Source organism: Prionailurus bengalensis, chromosome E3, assembly GCF_016509475.1.
Source record: "Prionailurus bengalensis isolate Pbe53 chromosome E3, Fcat_Pben_1.1_paternal_pri, whole genome shotgun sequence".
Taxonomy (NCBI): Eukaryota; Metazoa; Chordata; class Mammalia; order Carnivora; family Felidae; genus Prionailurus; species Prionailurus bengalensis.
In genome coordinates, this window is record NC_057357.1 from 38637491 (window position 1) to 38663688 (window position 26198).

A 26198-nucleotide genomic window follows, 5' to 3' on the forward strand; every position below is an offset into this window, starting at 1 on the left:
AAAGATTTTTTAAAAATGTTTATTTTTGAGAGAGAGAGTGCAAGTGGGGGAGGGGCAGAGAGAGGAGGAGACACAATTTAAAGCAGGCTCCAGGCTCTGAGCTATCAGCACAGAGCCCGATGCGCGGCTCGAACCGACGGACCGTGAGATCATGATGTGAGCCAAAGTTGGCCACCCAACTGACTGAGCCACTCAGGTGCCCCTTCTTAAAGACTTTTTTAAAGTAATCTCTACACCCCATGTGAGGCTCGAGCCCACAACCCCAAGAGCTGCATAGTCCACAGACAAGCCAGCCAGGCCTCCCACAACTGCTTTAGTTTCAATATTCACGATAAATATGGGTGTAGGGAAAGGGGGTTTGGTCAAATGGTTCTTAGGCCTCCTTCACAGCATTTGTTCCCAGCTGGCATCTTCTGTCCCCTTTGTCCTCAACCCCCTGAATAAGTACCTGGTGGGACCACTGGCAGCCCCAGGTCCCCTGGACAGGACAGGAGTTAAGGCGGAGCCCATGGCAAAGAGGCACAGGAAGACGTCCTGACTGTGAAGTGCATCATACAAAGTGCAGACTGTGAGGACACCTGAGGGGGCGCCGTCCCTCTTGCTCTGCCCCAGAAGCAGGAGTGCCCTGCTCCCCAGGCGACTTCCAGGCAACGGGAAAACGCTTGTGCGCCACGTGGAGCAAGTGGTGGGGTCAGTCCCATCCTTCCCGTTTCCCAAACACCCAACACTCCAGAGACACCTGGCTGACGCTGAGACCATGGCCCCCTCTGACCTGTGCCTGGCGGCGTTTCCACCCTGCCCTCCCATACCCCACTGGACCGGAGAATCCTGACGGAGGGGACCCGCTTCATACCTGCAGAGATGCAGTCTTGGTGAGGGGCTCCGCAGGCCTGATGCCAGGTGCTGCTCAGGATCCCACCGGGCCTGGGCCTCTGGCTGGAGTGGGGCTCCCTGGCACCCAGCCAGGCCAGGGGTCCTGAAGGGGGCAGGGCCTCACTGGCACGGAGCAGACATCGAGAGGGGCCCCGCAGCCACCAGGAAGCCGTGCTGAGCAGAGGAAGGGGTCGCAGGCAGGCAAGGCCTCCCCAGGCAGCCTTTCTGCTCGCTACACGGGTCAAGGTGATAATGGTGGCTCGAGGAACTACAGGGCCATCACCTGAGCCCGCGTGCACACATGCACCCAACCGTGCACAGCACAAAGTGGCTTCTCCACGCTCGAGGGTCTCTCGCGCTAAACTAATTTTTAACTTGCAAGCCATGGACGCCACGGATTGAGTTTGGGTGGACATTTTTTATTCCAGTGCCTACAATGACCTCATCTACAAATTGGGGGAAAAATGTGACCAGAGTGCTTTGCCAGGACAGAAGGCATCTTTCCAAACATGCCCTCAAGGCTAGTTCTCCAAGTGGTATCCCCCAGTGGAAGTTTCCAGGAATACATGCAGTGGGAGAGGTGGCTGCCTCCTTCACCCTGGCTTCCCCTGAGCCAGACGTGCTCAGAAAAGACCCCAGCAGTGACACTTTGTGGTTGTTCGGACTCAGCTTTCTTACATTGTTAATGCTGGACAGGGAGGCTGGGAGCCACTAGGTGGGGCACAGACCATGTTCACAGGATTGCCAAGGGCAGGGGCCTGGACCAAATGCCATTGCCATAAAGCATGAAAAGGGACAAAGGCCTTCGGTCCAGTCACTCCTGAAAGTTTGGGGGATCTGTGGAATCAACTTGTGACACTTCCAATGTCTTTGATGGTGGAATTAAAAGTGGACACTGACAAACAGAAAAAATGATTTGGAGAAAAAGCCTCAGAGTCACCCAATGAAATCAGAAATGTTCTAGTTAGTTCCAGGCCAGGTCCTAAGTGGCTATACCTGCCTCCACAAAGGGCCACAGGTCTTGCTTCCGACCAGATCCCACAGTCAGCATGTGTACAAGTGGGCGTCGGGGCCTAGGTTCTCACCAGATCTTGCACTGCGATGGGCAGGTATCTGGAGTTAGCAGAGGGTTGACGTTCATTAAATACACCGAGACGGCTGTCGAGTGAATCAGCAAAAGGTTATGTTTCTGAGTTCTGAACCATGCCGAGTTGGTGTCAAGTCCTACAAAGGACTTTAGGAGATGCGCAGGATGCCTGGGTGGCTCCGTTGGTTTAGTGTTCGACCTCGGCCCAGGTCATGATCTCATGGTTCGTGAGTTCAAGCCCCGCCTCTGGCTCTGTGCTGACAGCTTGGAGCCTGGAGCTGCTTCGGGTTCTGTGTCTCCCTCTCTTCTCCTCCACCACTCGCACTCCGCACCTCTCTCTCTCTCTCAAAAATAAACATTAAAAAAGAGAGAGAGGTGCAAAACCCTGATCAGGTCCTACCAGGCCATTAGTTGTTTCTCTGAATTTGAACATTTTGATGCCTCCAAAAGCCAGGGAGAGTTACTGCCTCTGAAGCTGCAGCCAGAGTCTCCACGCTGCAGCTGCCCTTGTTCCAAACGGGGTCTATACAGGTCTGTGCCTGCTGGGGGTGGGCACACTTGTTCCTGAGGCCTGAACACTAAAACAGTAATAGCTTTCAGACAACACCCAGCATCTGCAGGACTGTCTGGCTCTTCAATACTCCTATTTTTAGAGCTTGAAAAATTAAGGTACCACGTAAGAAGGTTTATAAAATTGGTTTAAAAAAATCCCATCATCCCGGGGCGCCTGGGTGGCTCAGTCGGCTGAGCATATGACTCTTGATTTCGGCTCAGGTCATGATCTCAAGGTTCAGGCGTTTGCGTCTCTCATCAGGCTCTGCAATGACAGCGTGGAAGCTGCTTGGGATTCTCTCTCCCTCTCTGTCCCTCCCCTACTCGTTCTCCCCCTCTTCCTCAAAGTAAATAAATAAACTTTAAAAAAAATCCCATCATCCCTGAGTTGCTGAAGCCTGGCACGTGGGGCTCAACCTTGACACCTTCCACCTGGAAGAATCCCCGAAGCGCTCCAACTACGTCCCCGCTGGGGGGGTGGGGTGGGGGGGGGTGGGGTGAGGCTCTCCTGACTCCCGTACTTTGCAGCGCCGGACAAACCTCGAGCACCTCCGTTTCCGCAGGATTGTGTCGGTGAGCCTCCGAATCACTTGGGGAGCCGCCCGGGCACGTTGTGAGCCATGGCACTCGGCGAGAAGGGGCGTTGACGTGGGCAGGAAAAGTACCGCACAGCGACGGGAAAAGCACGGCACAGCGACAACAGTCACAGGCCGAGAAGGAGTGGCGCCGTGGGTGTCTAGGGTAGCTCGCAGCGAGTGAGCGCAGCACGAGGTGCGGCGCCGCTGAATCACTACGTTCCATGCCTGGAACTTTGTGTGTCAACCACACTTCAATTCAAAAAAAAGAATTTTTTTTTCTTAATTAAAATAAAAGGAGTTGCGGTCTCAACTTCAGCCTCACCTCCAGCAAGGCGGGAGGCAAAGAATGAATATGCCCAGTCCTGCCGGTGGAGCGGCCCCTGAGTTCACGTTTTGGAGTGAAACCCACCCCATCTCTTCCTCCGCCCGCCTCGGTAGAGCCGGCGGCCCCAAACTCGTCAAGCCCCGGGGACGTGCACTGCTTCCGCCCCGGCGCCACCTTTCACAGCCGGGTGTGTGCGGGCGTCGGCCCCATTTAGGGGATGCACGAAGTGAGGCCCAGCTGGCGGGCCAGGGCCCAGGGCCCGCGCGCACGTCTCGTCGTCCTTGACAACGCGACACAAGGTCACGGAGGGCCCTCCCTCAGGCCCGACTGTCCCCGCGCGGGCAGCCGGCGCCCGCGCCACGGAGGCCCCCGCCCACCCGCGGGCGCAGGCAGCGGGCCGGGCAGCCCGGCGCTCTCCGTGACGTCACCGCGCCGCGCCCCAGGAAGGCCCCGCCCCGTTCCGCCCCCCGCGGAGCGTGGTGTCCTAGGCGCTGGGTAGGACCGACATGGCGCGCGAGTTCAGGGTGCTGCTGCTATGGGGGCGCAGTCTGCGGGCGCCAGCTTTGGCGGCCGTCCCGACAGGTGAGGGGGGCCGGGTGGCAGGCGGGCCCCGCCTCGGTCCCGAGCCGGCTTCCTCTTCCGTGGGACACGTGGAGGTTCTGTGAGATTTATGCGCCACACACCCGGCGAACGCTGAGCGCGCGGTGCGGCCGCGTTTCTCCCCAGCCCTCAGGTAGCGGGGATGCGCCCCGGCCCGCGGGACTCCTGCAGGTGCTTCTTCGCGTCGAGCCCTCGGACCCGGGTCAAGCAGAGGGGTCGGGCGCTCCTCGCTCCTGCGGCGGAGGGCGTTTTCGGAGAGTGGAAGGCGAGGGCTCGTGTGCGTTAGAAACGGACTTCACCTGGGTGATCATTTAAGCTCCTTCGTGGCGATTTCATGCCTCCCCGCCCCCAAGTTGTTTTATACCGGCGTGATGCAGAAACCACTGGCTGTGCTTCTTTCAACCCTGAGTGTCCGCTCTGCCTGGGAAAGCACAGGGCTGCGAACCGTGCAGAACAGGCTCTACCCTGGTGCAGTCCCCGGACACTATGGTTCTTCACCGTATTCCCAGGAAATACTGGGGGTGGGCCGGGGAAGAATAACCATAATCTTTCTCCTTCCCCACTGGTAAGAAACCATTGGTGAACGACTTAGAGGTCCTTCCAGGTTCTTTGCACGGTGTTCACACACACGTGAACAGCTGTGTCTATTTTTTTTTTTTTTTTTTAATTTTTTTCACATTCATTTTTGAGAGAGCACAAGCGGGGCAGGGCAGAGAGAGGGAGACACAGAATCCGAAGCAGGCTCCAGGCTCCCAGCTGTCAACGCAGAGCCCGCGCGGGGCTCGAACTCACAAACCGCGAGATCATCACCTGAGCCGAAGTCTGACGCTTAACCGACTGAGCCACCCAGGGCCCCAAGATGTGTCTATTTTTATCTGAAAGGGCCTACACTGTATGTGCAGTTTGTTACTGAATTTTTACAAAAATGTTTAGTTTTGAGAGAGCATGAGCAGGGGAGGGGCAGAGAGAAGAGAGAGGGACAGAGGATCCGAAACGGGCTCTGCACTGACGGAGAGCCCTTATGCGGGTCTCCAACCTTGAGATCAGGACCTGAGCCACCAGGCGCCCCTGAATTGTACTTTAAGATTTTAAGTACTCTGTGTACCCAACGTGCAGCTCAGACCCCCAACCCTAAGATTCAGAGTCGCATGCTCTTCTGCCCAAGCCAGCACCCTTGCTACTGAGTTGTTTATAACGTTCCCTGCAAAGCTTCCACATCTTGCTCAGTATACCCCCGGTCTGTGGCTTTCCAGTGGCTGCATAGCATCCTTTGTTATGGACTTAGCATTTAACTAGCAGTGTCCTGTGAGCCACAGGAGACTGAGGGCAGTCCCTCACTGGCCATTGTGAGGATTTTGCCCTACTGTGGAGGAGATATAAATGTAGGAACAGGTTTGGAGGAGGGGGCAGTGGTTGCAGTGGGGGTCGAGGTAGGGAGGAGGCCTGCGGGATTGTGGCTTCGCCAGGATGCTCGTGGGGGAGGTGGGAGAAGTAGCCAGATCCTGAACTTTCTTGGTTTCTTGGAGGTCAGCAGATAGGATTTACCTGTCAACTCTCAGCAAATCAATCTGTCAGAGAAAGCAGATCTTCTCAAATTCTCATCTTACAGAAGAGAAAATCTTCTGAGCGACTCACAGTGTCATCAGCTGCTACGTGGTGTCCCTGGCAGGCAGGAAGGCTGTGGGATCCGAGGCTGACTGGTAATGGGATGTGTGTGGTCTACGCATGGATGTGTCTACAGCGTGCCTTCTCTGGGCGTCTTACTTGTTCCCTCATGTCCATCTGTGACCCGCTCCCAATGGACATAATCAAGATTGTTTCTGTGGTTTTGTATTTGTTGTTACAGTACTGTGTACAATGGGTGACTTTTTTGTTTCCCAGCTGGGATTTATTTTTTTAAATTTTTAAAGATTTACATCCCAGTTAGCATATAATACAATAATGATTTCAGGTAGAATGGGCGAGTATTTAAGTCTTTGTGCACATGTATGGTATCTCTTTAGAATTTTAGAATTCGAGTTTTAGAATTGATGGTTCAGAGTCTGTGCGTATTTGAAATGTTAACTGATGTTGCCAAATTACTGTCCAAAAAAGCTTAAGCAATTTATATTCCCATCAGCAGGTAATGAGACTCCTTATATCAAGGCGTTTTCTTCTTAGTAGTTAGACTGTGTTCATTTGCTTAATGGCCATTTGTATGTCTCATATTAATTTCTTTTTCATATCTTTGACACTTTTTTTCTGTTCCCTGAGTTTTAAATGTCAGTGTCTGTTTTTTTAAGCGATTTCTTAAATATGTATTTATTTTGAGGGCAAGCGAGCACCAGTGGGGGAGGGGCAGAGAGAGAAGGAGAGAATCCCAAACAGGCTCCACACTCAGTGGAGGGCAGTGGGTTCCACTGAGTGTGGAGCCTTGACATGGGGCTTGATCTAATGAATGCGAGGTCACGACCTGAACAGACATCAAGAGTCTGATGCTCAACCAACTGAGCCACCCAGGCACCCCTTTATGCAATAATTTTTAAAGGTTTTGCATAGCCACTGCAGGGCTCAAACTTAAGAACCGCGAGATCACGACGTGAGCTGCTATTAAGAGTTAGGACGCTTAACCAGTTGAGCTACCCGGGCGCCCCTCTAAATATTTTGAATGCTCTCTGGGACTTCAGAGATGATGTGACTGATGATGTGCTGTTGCGGTCGTAGGTTAAGTAGGAGCATGTGGCCGCCGAGTGTTCGGGGCATACTGGAGGCCTCTGGCCAGACAGGGAGTGCAGAAACACGTGGATGGTTGCTTGTGTGGGTCTCCTAGAAGGGAGGGTCATGGGCCGTGTCTTGAGAGCACAGATGCAAGGTAAGGCCCCATTCTGAATGATTGGGTTTGACGAGAAATAGTATAGGGGAGTGAGTGTGAATAAGGTTGAAGATTATGTCCTTTCTGTTCTGTTAGATGTCAACTTGTGGATCATTTTCTGTAATTGTCAGGGTGATCACAGTGCCAGACCTGGGCCAGTGCTGGAAGCGCCCAGCTGCAGGCACCGTGAGGTCCTCACACCTGATTTTCTGCACGCCCTCAGGACCAGGTGGCTGGTTACAGATAACGTCCCTGGTGAATCTTATGTTGATTGGTAGTTGGGAACCAACACTTCCTTCGCCTGGTAAAATGTCATTATTATAGGGAGTTAGGGCTATCACAACCTGGGCAATCATGAAAATGTAACGTTAGTAGTAAAAAACCTAAACTGCCATCAGCCTTTTTCACCAGTTGCAACAAGTAACAGAAGTAGCTGGTAGACAAACAAGAATGCCACCTCCCAAACAAGAGATGATGAGCCTGAAAAATCAGCAACAGGGAGCACTTGGGTGGCTCATTCGGTTGAGCCTCTGAGTCTTGATTGCAGCTCAGGTCATGATCTCGTGGTGGTGGAATCAAGCCTCGTGTCGGGCTCTGTGCTGACAATGCAGAGCCTGCTTTGGGATTCTCTCTCCCTCCTATGCCCCTCCCCTACTCGCCACCCCACCCCCCCAAATAAATAAACTTAAAAAAAAAAAAAAAACGAGAAACAGACTTGGTCTCCAAAAGCAAATGATTGTGTTGTGTGGCGGAGAGGGTAGCAGGTTGGTCATTTCACGGGGCTTTGTAACTTTGGAGACACCACAGCCCCTCAGCCCTGTTTCCTAATCTCGAGGATGTTCTTGTTCTCACCAGTGACGTTTCCAGGACCCGTCATGAGGCAGCCACTGTAGTGCTCAAGTTACCGTCTTCTGCCTTTTCCAATCTCTGTAAGCAGGATCATCTCCTGGAATTTTCTGCCTTAGAGGCGAGACTTCCAAGGGGCGAGGAGTCTGCCCCAAGTGCCAGAAACGTCAGAAGAGTAGGGTTCCCGTTGTCGTTGTAGTTGCTCACGCAGGTTGGTTTTATTTCCCAAAATGAATCCCACCTGGACCCTGTGCAGCCACAGCCTCACATTTCTTGCTTTTGTTCTTTTGTTGTGTTATTCTGCTTCCTTCCTGTGCCCTTACTTTGTTTGGGGGGGGAGCCGTGCTATCTAATTTATAACCTCCCGCCTCTTGTGCTGCAGCCGGCTCAAGAATTCAGTAGGCAGATTTTAGGTGTTCCCAGGCTGTTTTCAGGATGAGCGGACAGCTTTTGTGGCTCAGGTTTCATCCTCCCGGGAAACAGCTATTTGTGCTGCCACCATAACATAACAAGGATAGGTTTGATCCTTAACCTTTAGACTCTGAATGTCAGGGCCACCTCTGTAAACCGCAGTGCTGGGGCCTTGGCCAGCACGGGCAAAGCACATACACAAAGGGTGTGTGACCGACTGCCCAAGAGGCACCAGGTGGGCCTTGGGCATGAGGCGCTGGGTTAGGACCAGAGGGGTTGAGTGCATCTGCAGAAGATCAGACCAACCGAAACATAAGAGGTTAGCAAAGGCCGTATTAGTCGCTGGCCGAGTAGGTGGCCAGAATTAAGGGCGGGGGGAATCTCCCAAGCGTTTTGCTCCCCCCTTGACTAAGTAAGGGAAATGGCTCCTTGAAGGAAGCGGGGTGAGGACATGCAGTGAGGCTGGTGAGAAAAACAGACATTTCCTGCCTCTGCCCCAGAGTCAGATACCAGGTAAGAAAGGCGATTTCTGTAAGGAGAGTCTCGCTGAGGCAGGGCGGTGGTTGCTGTCTCAAACCAAAATTCTGGCTTGGGACCAATGAAGTGTCCCCGGTTTATGTTCGAGTGAAATGTTTTAGGTTCAAAGCCACACGATGTTCTTGAATTGCATTTTTGGTGCTTCAGCGTAGCCCTCTAGAATATTTGGTTTTTTTTAAGTTTATTTAAGAAAACGTTGCATGTGAGCAGGGGAGGAACAGAGAGAAGGACAGAGAGAGAGTCCCAAGCAGGCTCCTTGCTGTCACTGCAGAGCCCAGCGTGGGGCTCAAACGAACGTGAGATCATGACTTGAGCAGAAACCGACTGAGCCACCCAGGCACCCCTGAAGCCAAAGCTTTAAACCTAGAAATGTGTTGACTGAAATGAGACGGGTCAATTTGAGGCTTTTGTTGTCATAAGCTCCCTGTAAGAAATGCATCCATATCATGACTTGCTATATACAAGGATACGTGTGTGATACAAGTATGTGTGCCTGCTTGGATGAGTTTGTAAATGCCTTTACCTTTTTTTGTTTTGTTTTTTGTAAATACCTTTATCATGAGATACGTTCTTTTGCTTTCCGTTTTGCTTTGTTTTGTTTCTTTTTAATTTCTGGTTTAACCTACATTTAGTGATTTCAGAACCAGCCACCAAACTTGGTGGGTCACAAGTTTTGACCTGTGACCTGCTCGGACTCCAGCATCATCATGGGGAAAACAGACGTGAGACGGTCAGGTTTAGTCCGCCAGAACATCTCCCACGTGCTGTGGCAATATCAGTTCATTTAACACACATCTCAGCTGCCTCCTGTCCGCCCGGTACCGCTCTGGTGCCTCCCGGGGGACAAAACAGACAAGAATCCTGGCCCAGGAAGGTGCTGGGGTGGAGACAAGTAAATGCAGCGTGGGTGTTAGGGGCTGCGCTCTCTGAAGAAACCAAAGCGGGAAGGAGAGCCTGACAGAAACAGGGCGGTCAGGGAAGGCCTCCTGGCTAAACAAAGCGTGCAAGAAGGTGAAGGTGGCTCGGGAAGGGTGGCTTGAGCCGCGGGAGCAGCCCGTGCCAGGGTCCTGAGGCAGGAGCGGGCCGGCACATTGCAGGGACAGCATGGAGGCCGGAGCCGGTGCTCGGTTGCGCTGGACAGCAATCAGGTCAGAAGTGTGTCCCTTCTGGCTCAGTGTGACTCGGGTTGAGATTTGGCCGATGGGGGAGACGAGGTGTTGAGTTCAGAGAGTTTTCTGAGAAAAATCCTAAGTTTTTGTTGCCGAGGAGAAGAAAGGCTGTTTTCCAGACCTAGTTGGTACCGGGGAAAAAAAAACCTTCCACCCTCAGTGCGCTGCGCGGTGGTGCCCGAAAAAAGCCTCCGCCCTGGGCACAGCGCCCCGGGCCTCCCGACCCGTCCTGTGATGTGTCTCGGGGTCCGTTTCCCGTCGCTGCCGCTGCCGAGAGCTCTGCTGTCCCCCCCGCCCCCCGCCGTGTGGGGCCCCCTCACTCAGCCCTTTCCTGACGGGCGTCCGGGTCGTTGCCACGTTTGCTTTCCGTCACGGGCCTGGGGAGCGACCGCCTGCCGCTTCTCACACCTTCGCCAGCGCGAGCCTAACATATCTTAACAGTGTGTCAGTCTCACGGTGAAAATGCTGTCGTGTTTTCAAATGCATCTCTTTAGTCCTGAGGGTGGTAAAGCCTCTTTGTCTTTGATTCAGGGCCGTTGATGTTTCTCTTTTTTGGGAATCGCCGTTTTTCTCTTACGCTCTTGGGAGTTTTTATTGCAGATCTGTCAGTGACCTTCTCGTAAGGAAGCTGGCCCTCTGCCACGTTTTCCGTTGTTTTTTTCATAGTGCGTTTGCCTGTCTGCTTTAATTTTTTTTTTTTTTGGTAGTGTGATTATTCTTAATTGTTCATATGTGTATTTTTTTTAAGTAAACTTTATACCCTATGGGGGGCTCGAACTCACACCCTGAGATCAAGAGTTGCATGCTCTACTGACTGAGCCAGCCGGGCACTCCCATGTATGTATGTATGTATGTATGTATGTATTTATTTTTAAGTTTATTTACTTTGAGAGAGAGAGAGAGCACACGCGCGCACACACACACAAGTAGGGGAGGAGCGGGGTGGAGCCTGATGCTCGAACTCACGAACCGTGAGATCTTGACCAGAGCCAAAATCGAGAATCGGACGCTTAACTGACAGAGCCACCCAGGTGTCTCCCATATATGTAATTTTTTCTAATTTTTTTTTTTTTTACTGACATGTAACGGACATACTAGTTTCAGGCATACACCATAGTGATTTGTTATTCATTAATCGCAAAATGATCACCACAGTAAGTCTAGTGAACATGCATCGCCTGACATAAACAATTTTTGTCTTGCGATGAGAACTTTTAAGATTTATCCTATTTGTTTTAATTTTTATGTGCTCCATAAATTTATGGTTCGAGGGTTATGTGTCTTGTTTAGGAAGAGTTTCCTCGCTCTTAAATCATTAGAGAAAAAGATGCCGAGATCACTATCAGGGCGGGCAAAGGCAAATCAAGACCACAGTGAGGTGGCCCTTCACCCCCACTCAGGCGGCGAGAATAAAAACCGTGGGTGACAACCGTAGCATCCGTGAGGGTGTGGAGAAATCAGAGCTCTCCCTGCGGGCGGGAACGTAAGGTGGTATGGCACTTTGGAAAGCCCTCTGCACTCCTCAAACGGTTAAACAGCTAGCATTCGACCCAGCAGTTCCACTCCTAGGGATCCACACGGAAACTCGTACAACAGTGTTCACAGCATAGCCAAAAAGTGGATACAGGGGCGCCTGGGTGGCGCAGTTGGTTAAGCGTCCGACTTCAGCCAGGTCACGATCTCCCGGTCCGGGAGTTCGAGCCCCGCGTCGGGCTCTGGGCTGATGGCTCAGAGCCTGGAGCCAGTTTCCGATTCTGTGTCTCCCTCTCTCTCTGCCCCTCCCCCGTTCATGCTCTGTCTCTCTCTGTCCCAAAAATAAATAAAAACGTTGAAAAAAAAAAAAAAAGTGGATACACCCCAGTTGTCCATTGCCTGGACTAAACCTGTGGTCTGGCCATATAATGGAATGTTGGTCCGCGTTAGAAAGGAGTGAGCTGTGATACCTCGTAACGTGGACGAACCTTGAAAACCTTACGTTAAGTGAAAGAGGCCAGGCCCGGAAGATCATGTGTAGTATGATTCCATTCATGCGAAACGTCCTAAACTGGCTCATCTCTAGGGCCACAGCGTGACTGCCAGAGCTGGGCGATGGGGGAGTCATTGCTAATGAGTATGTGGTTTCTTTCTGAGGTGGTAACATGTTCTGGAACTAGATGATGGTGACTGACAGACAACTGAATGTGCTAAAGCCCAGTGGCTTGTACACTTTGGGTCAGTTGTATCCATAGAGCTGTTTTTTTTTTTTAATGTTTATTTATTTTTGAGAAACAAAGTGTGGGGGGGAGGGGCAGAGAGAGAGGGAGACACAGAATCCGAAGCAGGTTCCAGGCTCAGCTGTCAGCACAGAGCCCCACACGGGGCTCGAACTCACGAGCCACAAGATCATGACCTGAGCCGAAGTCGGACGCCCAACCAACTGAGCCACCCAGACGCCCCTCCGTAAAGGTGTTCTTAAAACCTCTTCTGTTTTCTTCTAGTACTTTCAGCTTTTATTTGCACTTTTATAGTCCATCTGGAATTTTTTGTTTAATAAGTGAGAGAGGAAATTAACTTTAATACTGTAGCTTTATTTTTTTTATTTTTTTATTTTTTAAACTTTTTTTCAACGTTTATTTATTTTTGGGACAGAGAGAGAGCATGAACGGGGGAGGGGCAGAGAGAGAGGGAGACACAGAATCAGAAACAGGCTCCAGGCTCTGAGCCATCAGCCCAGAGCCTGACGCGGGGCTCGAACTCACAGACCGCGAGATCGTGACCTGGCTGAAGTCGGACGCTTAACCGACTGCGCCACCCAGGCGCCCCAATACTGTAGCTTTAAATTAATATGCTTTAGGGGCTCCTGGGCGGCGCAGTCAGTTAAGCGTCTGACTCTTGATCTCAGCTCAAGTCATGGTTTGCATTTCGTGAGTTCGAACCCTGCTTTGGGCTCTGCGCTGGCAGTGTGGAGCCTGCTTGAGAATCTCTTATCTCTCCCCGCTCTCTGCCCCTACCCCATTTGCTCTCTCTCTCTCAAATAAGTAAACTTTTTAAAAAGTTAAAAAAAAAATTAACGTGCTTTAACACAGTTAATCATATTTCCTCATGGTTTTCAAAATTCTTGGCTATTTGTGCACATCTAGTTTTCCATATGAATTTAAGAATTAGGTTGCATAGTTTAAAAAAAAGTTTTAAGTAAACTTTACGCCCAACATGAGGCTCGAACTCCTGACCCTGAGATCAAGAGTCGTGTGCTCCTCTGCCTGAGCCAGCCAGGCACCCAGAGAATTGATGCCTTTAAATATTTACTCTTCGTCTTCAGGGACATTTCCCTAAGCTTTTTCTATCCCTTCGCAAATATTTTTATGTCCCTAGTAAATTTTTTGGTGTGTTTTGTAACTGGGTAATTTTTACAAATAGGTTATTTTGTGCATCGATTACTGATGTACACAGCACAAAATTCCAAAGACACAAAGGTGTGTGCAGTGGAAAACACACCTCTGTCACTGCTGCCCTCAGACACCAGTTCCCCTCCTGGTGGCAGCCCCCTTAAGCCAGTTTTTTGAGTGTCCTTACAAAGATATGCTTGGCTTATGAGAGTAGTTTTCCGTGTACGTGTTCACGCATATATGTTTTTAAACACGTGGGAGCATGCAAACCCCTGTTCTGGGCCAGGTTATTTCCTTAGTATGTCTTAGAGATAATTGAACATCAGGATACTTTACAGAGACTTGCCTCATTTTTCTGCTTCAGAGTATTCCGTTATATACATATTTGTATACTGATCTTCAGCTGACCCTCAGCTTGGTCATTGGCCCCTGACCCCTGGGGGAGGGCGGGGATTTCTACCCCGGATCCTCATCTGGTGTGTCTGTACAGGCCTTTGCGTGACCCCAGCATTGACAGTCGATGGGAAGGGGCTGGCCCTTCTGTGACAGCCACTTTATGTCTTTAAGTGTTTGTTTTGAGGAATTATATGTATTTGATTGGTTCAGAAGGTATGCATTGAGAAGTCTTGTTCTCGGCATGGTCCCCTTCTCCATTCACTTCCCCTCTCCCTCCGAGGTTGTCTCCATTAGGAGTTGCTTGTATGTCTGCCAAGGTCTGTGTGATACAGGAGGTGCAGATAAACACGTGTCTTGTATGACGCTACGTAATCTGTGTTTTAGTCACTGAGTAGCTGTTGGAGACTTCCCGTAGCAGCGCTGTTCCCTCCTCTCTTTGCAGCCACCCTCCATGCTGGGAGGCGCCGTGGCTTATTTACTGGTCCTCAGCACGTGGGCACTCAGGTGGTCTCCAGGCATTTGCTGTTATGTACAGTGTTACGGTGCGTGGCCTTTCAGCTCTGTCGTCACATACAAGTTCAGGTGTACCCACAGAGGGAAGTTCCCGGACGAAATCGCCAGATGAGAGGCTGTGTGTATTTGTGGTCCTGGCCAGCGTGGCCAAATCTCCTTCCACGGGGTCAGGCCGATTCCTCCTGCCTGGAGCGGTGCCCCCACGGGGTCGCCAGAAGTACCGTGGAAGTCGCCCCAGAGCGCGGCTCTGCTGCCTTCTCCCCCTTCGTGTGAAAATGAGCTGGTCGGAGCCAGAGCATAGCGCCAGCAGGGGCGGAGCCTTGGGTCAGGGAACACGGATGGAGTTGTGGGGCCTGCCAGACCCTGCCTGACTCCCTCCTTTCCTGCACTTACCTTCCATTCATACCTGCAGGTGGCCTCCAGCGAGGGCTCCCTGCTCCGGGTGGCTTCACAGAGGTGCAGCGTCCCGGCCATGCTGTGTCCCATGGGTGACGCTCTGGGGGTCAGGCTGGGCTCCGAGGGGCTGTGCGTATTTCTGCATCTGCAAGCTCCGTGACCCCGAGAGGCTGAAGCTTCTTTCCTTCCATCCTCTCCCTTTCCCGCCTCACACATCCCATAAGAAGAAATGCATATAATATGTGTGTGCAGTTTTATAAAAAAGCATCAAATGAACACTTATTACCCAGTTGAAGGAATGGAGATAACAGGTCCCTCAAAGGCCTGTGTGCTCCTGCTGCACTCTCTTCTCTCTTTCCTAGAGGGAACTGCTGACCTGAATTTTCTGTTTTGTTTTGTTTTTTAATGTTTGTTTATTTTTGAGAGAGAAAAAGCACAAGTGGGGGAGGGGCAGAGAAAGAATCCCAAGCAGTCTCCGCACTGTCAGCCCAGTGCGGGGCTCCAACCTCGAGATCATGACCAGAGCCGAAATTAAGAGTCAGAGGCTTAACTGACTCAGCCACCCAGGGCACCCAACCCCCCACTTTTTTGATGTTAGTTTGTTTTTGAGAGAGAGAGTGGTTTTTACTCTTTTGCTTTTTGTTTTGTATGGATATATATGTATCTAATTTTGTATAAGCACATACGGTTTATTAAATCATACTGTGTGTTCTGATGGGACTTTCTTGGGTCAGCTTTTTTTTCCTTAGCTTTATTCATGCTAAAGGTGTAGCTCATTGGTTTTGGCTGCTAATCCCATTGTATTGATACACCACCCAGGTGCCCCCACCCCATCTTTTCTTCCAGACTGGTTGACTTAGGTGTTTTTGTATTTTTTCTTTTTATTATTTTTAAAAAAAATTTTTTTAACGTTTTATTTACTTTTGAGACAGAGACAGAGCATGAACAGGGGAGGGTCAGAGAGAGGGAGACACAGAATCTGAAACAGGCTCCAGGCTCTGGGCTGTCAGCACAGAGCCCGACGCGGGGCTCGAACTCACGGACCGCGAGATCATGACCTGAGCCGAAGTCGGCCGCTCAACCGACTGAGCCCACCCAGGTGCCCCACTTCTTTTTTTTTTTTTTTTTTAGTTGTTTTAAATGTTTATTTTTGAGATAAAGACACACAGATTACAAGCAGGGAAGGGACAGAGAGAGAGAGGGAAACACAGAATCTGAAGCAGGATCCAGACTTTAAGCTGTCTGCACAGAGCCTGAGGTGGGGCTCAAACTCACAGACTGAGAGATCATGACCTGAGCTGAAACCAAGAGTCAGACAGTTAACCGACTGAGCCACCCAGGTGCACTTTACCATTTCACTTTTCATTTTAGTGTCTGGTTTTGTTTTTTAATGAACAGAAGTTATTAATTTTGTCAAATATACCAGTCTTTCCCTTTGTGGTTTACCCCAGGGTTCTGCAAAGTAAGGTCTGTGGGTCAGGTCAGGCTCCCAGCCTGTTTTTGTAAGTAAAGTTTTCTTGGGACCCAGACATGCTTAGACTTTCACACATTTGTGGCCATTTTCCTCCTGTGATGGCAGAGTTGAGCGAGAGAGACCACAGGGCCCAGAAAGCCTAAAATATTTAACCACCTGCCTTGTCCAGAAAAAGTTTGCCAACCTCTGTTTACCCCAAGGTCATAAAGACCATCTAATTCCTTAGAAGTCGTCTCCTGATGCATTTCTACCAAACAGGAGTGGGAGCCTTTATTTAAAGCTCTACTCATTCTTTCTTTGCTGGTAAACTTTCCCAAGGGCTTTATTTTCAAGATTAGAAGATTAGAAAAGACTTGCAGACTAGCAGTCAAGGGCTAAGTCTGGCCATAAATAAATTGTGTTTGGTCCAAACATCAAAAAAAAAATTTTTTTTTAATGTTTTTACTTTTAAGAGAGAGAGAGAGAGAGAGACAGAGCATGAACGAGGGAGGTGCAGAGAGAGAGGTAGACACAGAATCTGAAACAGGCTCCAGGCTCTGTGCTGTCAGCACAGAGCCTGACGCAGGGCTCGAACTCACGAGCCGTGAGATCATGATCTGGGCCGAAGTTGGACACTTAACTGACTGAGCCACCCAGGTACCCCTTTAATTATGTTTTTAATGTGTATTTTTGAGAGTGTGAGCAAGTGTGAGTGGGGGAGGGGCAGAGAGAAAGGGAGACACAGAATCCGAAGCAGGCTCCAGGCTCAGAGCTGTCAGCACAGAGCCCGGCGCGGGGTTCCAACTCATGAATGGTGAGATCATGATCTGAGCTGAAGTCGGACACTTAATTGACTGAGCCACCCAGGTGCCCCATGATCGAAACATTTTTTAAAAGTATAGTTGCAAGCATTAAAAGATTTCACATAAATACTTGAGCTGCTTCTTTCTTTCAAAAAAATTAAAGGTTCCACGAGTTGGGGCCTGCGTTCTACAATGGCAGCAATCTGGAATCTAGAGGTTGCAGTGTAGTGGCGGCTGCTGCCTCCTACAGGTGGGCCTGCGGTCTGTGGCCTGCCGCGCCCATGTTCTCAGTTGCTCCCTCATCCCGAGCCCATTAGTACCATTTCTTCTTTTGCTGTTATTTATTCATATAGTAAATTATATCGATTGATGGCCTAGTGCTAAACCAGCCTTGCATCCCTGAGAAAACCCCCCTGGTTGTGATATAATATCATTTTTACATATCGTGGGATTTGATTCGCTAAATTTTTAAGGACCTCCATGTCCATAAGGGATGTTGGTCTCTTTATTATTTTTTTTAATGTTTGTTTATTTTTGACAGAGTATGAGCAGGGGAGGGGCAGAGAGAGAGGGAGACACAGAATCCGAAGCAGGCTCCAGGCTCTGAGCTGTCAGCACAGAGCCTGGTGCAGGGCTCGAACCCACGAACTGCGAGATCGTGACCTGAGCCGAAGTTGGACGCTTAACCGACTGAGCCACCCAGGCACCCCTGGTCTCTTATTTTTTATTGTGCGTGTGTAATGTTTCTAGCCGACTTTGATACTCGGGTTATGTTGTCATCATAAAACTGATCAGAAAATATTTCACTCCTTTTCTGTTTTCTGAAATAGTTTCTTTTTCCCATGTTTGATAAGTTTCACTAGTAAAAATTCTGGGCCTAGGATTTCATCCATGGCAATAATTTGGAAAGCAAATTTAATTTCTTTATTAGATATAAGTCAGTTAAGAATGTCTGTTTTGCCTTCTGTCACCCTGGATACATTTCCCTTTTTTTTCAAGGAATTTATCCATTTCATCTAAGTTGTTAAATTTCTTGCCATGAACTTGTTCATAATGTTTCTTTTTTGTCCTTTTAATGTGTGTAGAGTGTGTAATGATAACCCCACCTTCATTCCTGATGTTAGTGATTGATACTCTTTTCTTTATCAGTTTGGGAGTTTGTCTATCACGTTCGTTGATCTTTTTCAAGAATCAGCTATGGCTTGGCTAATTTTCCTCGTTTATTTTCTGTTTCATAAATTTGTGCTCTTTGTTATTACCTCCCTTCTCTTTTATTTGGGTTGACTTTGTACTTTTTTCTAAGGTGAAACCTTAAGTCATTGATCTTAGACTTGTTTACTAACATAAGCATTTAGAGCTGTAAGTTTCCTGTTAGGTGCTTCTGTGGGTGATCCCACAACTTTGAACATACTATATTTTCATTATTATCTAGTGATATCCTTGTGATTTCTTCTTTGACCTATGGATCATTTAATATATGTGGTTTAATTTCCAGATACTTGGGGTTTCCTAGCTATTTTATTATTACTGATTCTGACTTAATTCTGTAGTGTTTGGAGAGCTTATTCTGTATTGATTTAGTCCTACTAAATTTATTAAGGCTTGTGGTCCAGTTTACCTTCTTTCCTTGTAAATATACCATGTGCATTTGAAAGAAATTGTCTTTTCAAAAAGAAACGTATTTTGGTGTGTGTAGTCTGAGTATCCAGAGTTTCATACTGTAGCTCAGACAGTCTGTATCTGGATTTATTTTATTGTTTGGTCTCACTCTATCAGTTGTTGAGAGAGGGATCTTAAATCTGCAACTCTGGAGTTGTCTTTTTTAAATTTATTTTTATTTTATTATTTATTTATTTGTTTGTTTATCATTTTTTTGTTTTTATTTATTTATTTTTAACGTTTATTTATTTTTGAGACAGAGAGAGACAGAGCATGAACAGGGCAGGGTCAGAGAGAGAGAGGGAGACACAGAATCTGAAACAGGCTCCAGGCTCTGAGCTGTCAGCACAGAGCCCAACGCGGGGCTTGAACTCACGAACCGCGAGATCGTGACCTGAGCCAAAGTCGGACGCTTAACCGACTGAGCCACCCAGGCGCCCCAATATTTTTTTTTTTTTTTTTTTTAGAGAGAGCGCACACAAGCAGGAGAGAGGGGCAGAGGGAGAGAGAATCCTAAGCAGGCTCCACACAGCACAGAGCCCGACCCAGGGCTCACTCCCACAACCCTGGGATCATGACCTGAGCTGAAATCAAGAGTGGGATGCTTAACCGACTGAGGCTCCCAGGTGCCCCAGCTCTTGTTTTAAAATGGATTATTAATCTGGTTGGACCCCAGCTGCAAACACAGCAGTTGGATTCTTTTAGCCTTAACCGGACTATTTGCAGTTTGTCCCCCACACACAGTTCAGGGGGTCAGCCAGATATTTAGAGGAATTTATTCCCAGAATTGGGGACTCCGTCTCTCTGACTCTCTCATTTCTGGGACCCTCTCCAACTCCCCACTCTTCACCTTTTACGGTTCCCCTAGTGCCGCCTCCGGTTCCTCAGGGGCCGTGTCTGTGTCAGCCGCCCTGGGTTGAACGTGCCCTCCTCCCATGCTGTTCTCTTCTTCCACGTGTCAGCTCTCCCCGAGGGTCTGCCTGCTTTGGCTGACTTCTCCAGAGCCTTTAGGGAGCCCTTTTGTGTGGTTCCTAAGTTCATGGGTGTCCTCCACAGGCAGTTTGGCTGGAGGCTATGACCCTGCCATGCTGGAAGTGGCGCTCTTTGCAGTAAAGACAGAAAGTTAAATTGTTCTTGTCCGTATCACACGTGGTAAGTGGGAGAGTGTGCATTTCGTTTAAGTGATTCCAGGAAAACAGTCTGCCTGTTGCTCACGGCTTAAAATACTAAGTATGCCTGCGTCTAAAGTGCAGTACTTACTTAACATGCCATTTTGAAGCAAAACCGTAGTAAGCAAGCTCAGTGGCTGACGTAGAGAAGAGTGATAAAAAATAAAAAAAAGTACCCAGTGTGTTTTGACTCATTTGCCTTCCTTGACGGCCCCTATAGGCCGTTGTACTTTTATTTTTATTTATTTATTTTTTTAAATTTTTTTTTCAACGTTTATTTTATTTTTTGGGGGGACAGAGAGAGACAGAGCATGAACGGGGGAGGGGCAGAGAGAGAGGGAGACACAGAATCGGAAGCAGGCTCCAGGCTCTGAGCCATCAGCCCAGAGCCCGACGCGGGGCTTGAACTCACGGACCGCGAGATCGTGACCTGGCTGAAGTCGGACGCTTAACCGACTGCGCCACCCAGGCGCCCCTAGGCCGTTGTACTTTTAATCCCTCTTCCCAATCACCGGTGGCCCTGCAGGAGCCCTGAGCGACTTGTGGCTGACCGGATGTCCTTGTGCTCGCACCTCGCGATGCGCGTGCCGGTAAGTTGCGTGTTTGTAACGAGTTGCTTCTGTGCCAGGGGCTGTGGTGTTCGGAGAAACGTGGCTCTTCCTGCCTTGGTTGAGCTTGATACTAAGAAATGTTGTAATCTGGTGAAATGTTTTCCACGAGCAAACAGTTAATCGTAGGAGTGCCACGAGCTGGTTTATAACAGCAGTTTCCAATGAGTAGCATAGAAAATAAGTATTCTGAATTCCGTCGAGAGAGGGGGTTGAGCCGCTGGGGGCGGGAGAGCCTCACACCAGGTCCTGAAACACTTCGGGTGGAGAGGAATGTGGTCGCTGGCAGAGGAAACAGCATGAGCACTGGCCCGTGTGGGGGGGTGTCAGACTCAAACTGTCGTTGCCATTTTGTGTGCCCCCAAACCACCAAACAGCTGGATGCTCCGACATTGTAGCCTGGCCCTGAGGCTTGTGGTTTTTCCTTCAGGGTGTAGAGGAAGCGTGAGGACCGACAACGTGCAGGTCACGTGTCTGTATCTGGTTCGGGCAGATTTACTGCTCTGTTGGTTTATTCTTAACAGTCGTTGTGAAAAGTTAACCCCAAATCAGATTTGCTCTTAATAGTGCTGTTGATTAATGTAATCTCAGAATTATACTGCAAAGTTTTAAAGTCCTGGTTGGAAATACGGATTGGTTATTTCTTCCTTTTCCCTAACGGTGAGGACTTCTGTTACTCCATCACGAACAACATATTAAATCATTTCACAAATATTGTATTAAGTGGGAGAAAAAAACCAACAGGAGTAGGAAAAGTAGGCCGTGGGAAAATTGCATGAATCTCAGGGAGGAAGGCCTTTCCAAACGAGGCTGTTTTGGGGAGGCTGCCGTGTGTCGCCCAGGACAGCTGCCTCGACCTCATGGGATCCGTGGCTACGCTCAGCCTGGGCCTCAGGAGGAAGGTGGATCAGCGGGTGTGCTGGTACTTGGAGCTCTGTGACGTCTGTGCCACTGGATGCATCTAGCGCAGTGAGCTGCTCACCGTCCTCCAGGCCGTCGGAGCCATTAACCCCTGCGGCCACTCGACGGTGAGTGTGGAGTCACCAATATGGTGTTCTCCAAGATTGAGGTCAACGGGGTCGGAGAGCCGTCCCTGGGGGAGCTCACGGAGGGCATCCAGAAGGACCAGATGCTCCTGGATGTGGCGACAGGGAGCCCGGACCTTACCTGCGTGATGCCCAGGTCCCAGAACAGGAAGGAGGACAGTGAGGGGGAGGGGACCGGTGGCCGGGAGACTGAGGCAGCCGGCCCAGCCCACCGCCAAGCTGCTTCTCTGTTGGGGAGGGGATGCCTGTGATCCCTGGGGTCGTGATTGTTGGAACACTAGATACAGTGTTCTGGGAAAGAAAGACTCATTTCGTTAAGACAGAAAGCGCTCTTACAAGTCAATAAGAAAAAGATTGTAGTGCAAGAATGGTCAGAGGATACCAAAAGTCCGTCATCAGAAAAGAAAATAGGAAATATTTACAGGGGCGCCTGGGTGGCTCAGTCAGTTAAGCATCCAACTTTTGATGATTTTGGCTCAGGGCATGATCTCACAGTTGGAGAGTTCAAGCCCCTAGTCAGGCTCTGTGCTGACAGTGAGGATCCTGCTTAGGATTTTCTCTCTCTCAATAAAAAAAATTGAAATACACCTAAAACATTTTTATTTTTATTTTTAAAAAAAAAAATTTTTTTTTCAACGTTTATTTATTTTTGGGACAGAGAGAGACAGAGCATGAACGGGGGAGGGGCAGAGAGAGAGGGAGACACAGAATCGGAAACAGGCTCCAGGCTCTGAGCCGTCAGCCCAGAGCCCGACGCAGGGCTCGAACTCACGGACCGCGAGATCGTGACCTGGCTGAAGTCGGACGCTTAACCGACTGCGCCACCCAGGCGCCCCTGAAACATTTTTTAAAAAAGAAAATACTTTCAATACATTTTTTAAAATACATTAAAAAAAAATTTTTTTTAATGTGTATCTTATTTTTGAGAGCGTGAGTGGGGGAGAGGCAGAGGGCAAGGGAGATTCAGCGTCCAAAGCAGGCTCCAGGCTCCGAACCATCAGCACAGAGCCCGACGTGGGGCTCGAACCCACGGACTGTGAGATCATGACCTGAGCCGAAGTCAGAGGCTCAACCGACTGAGGCACCCAGGCGCCCCCAAAAAGTAAATATTTATGAATAAGGGCAGGTCTGTCTCGCTCCTCGTAAGGGGAATGAAAAGACAGCGACAGCAGAAGTCTCACCTGACTGATGGGCAGAGATCCAAACGTTCCCAGCACCACCCTGGCAGCCACGCGAGGTGACACTCCCGTGGTGCTGCCCGAGTGTGGACCGATGGTCTCCGGAGGGTGACCCGGCAGCATCAACCACGGTTTAAACCGGACCCAACCTGGGACCTGGTGACTTTCTAGATGTGCGCCCAGATGCAGGCTGGGCTGTAAATGAAGTGACACGTGCAAGGACGTCCCTCACGGTGTTGTTTCATATTTCGGAATATTCCGTGCCTCACAGAGCTCTCACGGAAATACCCCCTGGGATCCCCTCTGGGATCCCCTCCTCTTGGTTTCCCCTAATGTTAACACCTCCCGTAGCCTGCGGCAGTTACTGAACGCTAAAGTCGCGGTGCCCCGTGCTAGCAAGTAGCGTGCCAGTCGTGCTGGCGCTGATCCTGTTTCACCATTGATGTCCTCTTCTGTCCAGGGCCGCGTGGTCATCATGCCACCTCAGTGCATCCCAGTCTGTCTGTCCTTCTGGTTCGCGACACTTGGGAGGAGTACTGCCCGGGGCTTCGCAGGGTGTCCCTAGATGTGGGTTAGTCTCACGATTTTACGGTTAGGTTGAGATGCCTGTTTGGTAGGAACACGCCGGAGGGGAGGCCACGCCCTCTCACCCCACCGGCCTGGGCACTGCAGGCGTTGACCCGTCTCGTGCCGGGTGACTTCATTTGGAGATACCTGCCATTTTCTTCACGGTCCACCACTGGTCTTTTTCTTTGAAATCAGTGGGTGTCTCGTGGTGGACACGTGGAGATTTTGCAAACGTTCTCTTTCTTGAGGACGTTTAAACAGCAGTTTATCCCTGTAACCGGCGTCGACTGCCGCGCTTGCCCGACGGAGGTGGCCTCTTTCCACCCTTCCTTACACGTTTATTAATTGTAGTTGTGAGGAAGAGGTCTTTCCTCCCCCATTTATTTATACGTCATTTGTGGACTCATGGATGTTTCTTTTATTCATCGGCTTACATCCTCCTTGTGTTGCTCAGATGGTCCCAGGCTTTGCCTCTGGGAGTGCCTTCCAGGTGGAGCCGGTGCCCTTGGGAAGCACCCTCCTTGCGAGCCCTTCATCCCTTCCTGGCGGGACCTGGGGAACCAAGGTCTGGTGCCGGGGAGGGCGGCCGGCCACCACCCCTGGCCTGACCAAGGCGTGGGCTGAGAAACGGTTCTGGGGCGGCCGCCCTCCCTGGTGACAGGCGCTGTCGCTGCCGGAGCTCCCGCCTCCAGGCCTGTCAGCGGACGGCTAGGAAGTATGTGTACGTGGACCCCCACACGCACCTCGGTGTTTGTTTCTGCACCCAGTCTGTCCATAGCGGGACAATCCTGCTTCTGCTCCGATGCCAACCTGCGCCGGCGGCTGGCCCTTTCCCTGTTGGTAACTCCTTGCTCCTAAGTCAAGGTCCACCGGTACTCCCTTGGCAGATCCGGCAGTTTGAGGATGGCTCGTGGTTTGCTACGGTGATTGTACGCAGGCCTTTTTGAGGCTGACTTCAGGAGACGGTGCCAGTACCATTTTCCAAAGCGACTTAGGTTAGGATGCTTATGCTGTTGATGATACAGTTACGCACGTTTGCTACTGTTTCTTTCTCGGTGAATGTTCCCCACATGCCCGGGTTGCTCTGACTTACTCTGTGGTCCTGTGGTTCTCAGAGTCAGGTACGAAAGGGTGTGCTCAGAAACGTCACGTTCCCCTCAGCTCTGCTACCCTGTCCCCAGCCCTCCACTCTTTCCGTTTTGTTCCCACATACCCATTATGGGTTGAATTGTTGCCTCCCTAAAAGATACTGAATTCCTGACCTCCGTGACCTATGAGTGGGACCTTTTTGGAAACAGGGTCCTCGCAGATGATCAAGTTAAGATGAGGCCATTAGGGTGGACCCTCATCCACTGTGACCGTGTCTTTATAAACAGTGGAATTTGTATATGGAGTCACACGTGCAGAGAGGGAAGACGCCAAGGGACACTTGAGGCTACGGAAGCGAGGAGAGGGGCCTGGGACAGAGTCTTCGCGCAGCCTCAGAAGGAGCCACCCCTGCCAGCGCTCTGTTCTTGACCTCGCGCCTCCTGAGGTGTGAGCTGAGAGATTTCTGTCGTTTGAGCTGCTGTCTGTGGTGCTCTGTTCAGCAGCCCCGTGAAACAGTCTCACAAGTTTCTGGTTACTCCTGTCTGTGTTTCTTCCTCACGGAGGAGTGGGGACGCTCAGTCTTTCTGTATCCTCTCCTTCCGTCCATGAAAGGTGACACACAACACACAGTTCTGTGGCACTTCGGGGCCTTGGTTTTAACAGCATGAGACTAGAAACAGTTGAAACACCCATCAGCTGAGCACTGCTTGCCCATTACAGTGGAGTATTATTTGTTCGTTAAAAAGAATAAGGAGCTCTGGGTGGCGAAATGGAGTATGTGAGATGTGTTCAGTTTTCGTTTTAGTTTCAGTTAACATAAAATACGGTGCTGTATTAGTTTCAGGCGTTCCGATTAGTGGTTCAACACTTCCTACTTTGCCCGGGGCTCATCACCTGTTCAACCCCTCCCCCTACCCTGAGGCGGGGGGGGGGGGGGGGGGGGGGTTCTTGATTAAAATACTTAACACACGGAATATGACCCGGAAGTAGAAAGGCCTGCCAGCATCCGACAGCTCGCCTCCCTCCTCTGGAGTTTGGAACAGGCCATCTGTAGGAGTCTCAAAATACTGAGAGCCCATCGCCTCTGAGTTTTTTGATTTCATGGGCCTTCTGGTTTCTTTTGGGGTAAGAATGGCTTTTATTTGGGGAGACATTGAGGGAATGCGATCTGTTTTCTGAGAGGACCGTTGAAAGCACATGGCAGGAAGAAGGCTCTGTTAGCAGAACAAGGTGGGAGAGAAAGTGGGGGTGAATGGTCAGTTCAGTAGGTTCTTGCAAATGCATTGGTCAAGAGTACTTCACTCCAAGTAGAATTAACCAGTGGAAAACCAGCTTCTTCTCTTGAGGCCGTCTGTGTTACCTGATGATGGTGGGGTACATCTACAGGAACGTGGGAAATGATCCCTGGGTGCTGAGCTTGGTGGTGTAGGGGAAAGGGGCACAGGTACCCCAGTGCTGGTGACCATGCAGGTTGGGGCTGTGAGGGGCAGGAGGAGGTAGGATTCCAGAAAATTTGGAGGATGTTGCTTGTTGGAGGGCAGGGAATACCAGCCGGAAGCATTTAGAGTTGACAGGGTTGCGTTCAGGAATGAGTCTTCAGAATTGGGGAAATAACCGTTGGAATTGTCGCTGGAAGAGTGACGTATAGAAATTTAAGGGACAGATCGGAAGAAATGGGACTGCAGACAGGGAGACCCCCTCCAAGGCTTCTGAACCCATCGAGATGCGGGCACCAGGGGCTGGATGGGACAGCGGGAGTTGCCCTCGCGGCATGGTGGGGGGCAGGGGAGGGGGAGCCCTGATGAGTGCTACGCTCCCACCTTCCCACTGGCAGAAGACTCGTGAACACCACACCTCTGTCCCTTCCTGTGGCTAGGCGGTAGGGTGGGGTGCCAGTCAGCCCAGGGTGGAGGCGGAGGAAGGGGAGGAGGCCTTCTGAAGGGCTGTTGGCTCCACTGAGGCTCTGGCTGCTCCTCTCTCTGATGCGGGACCCGCCTTGGGGCCAGACGCTCATAAGTCAGCAGGGCCCCTATGGAACTTGAACCCACATCCCGCCCTGAGGCTGATCCTGGGTCTCCTCCCTCACCCATTCCTCCTTATCCCAGTCCCATCAATTTTCTCCCTAAG

At 50.3% G+C, this 26198-nt stretch overlaps 1 protein-coding gene and 1 pseudogene across 1 annotated transcript in view; both read left to right on the forward strand.

Annotated features, from left to right (window-relative positions):
• The first annotated feature begins 3862 nt into the window (after positions 1-3862).
• TRAP1 (TNF receptor associated protein 1) overlaps positions 3863-26198 on the forward strand; it is a 48918-nt gene continuing 26582 nt past the window's right edge. Inside the window, exon 1 of the mRNA XM_043560718.1 lies at positions 3863-3997. Within this exon, the coding sequence (XP_043416653.1) occupies positions 3922-3997 (76 nt within the window). The 5' untranslated portion in view covers positions 3863-3921. The remainder of the gene's footprint in view (positions 3998-26198) is intronic.
• LOC122471741 lies at positions 20019-21669 on the forward strand (annotated as a pseudogene).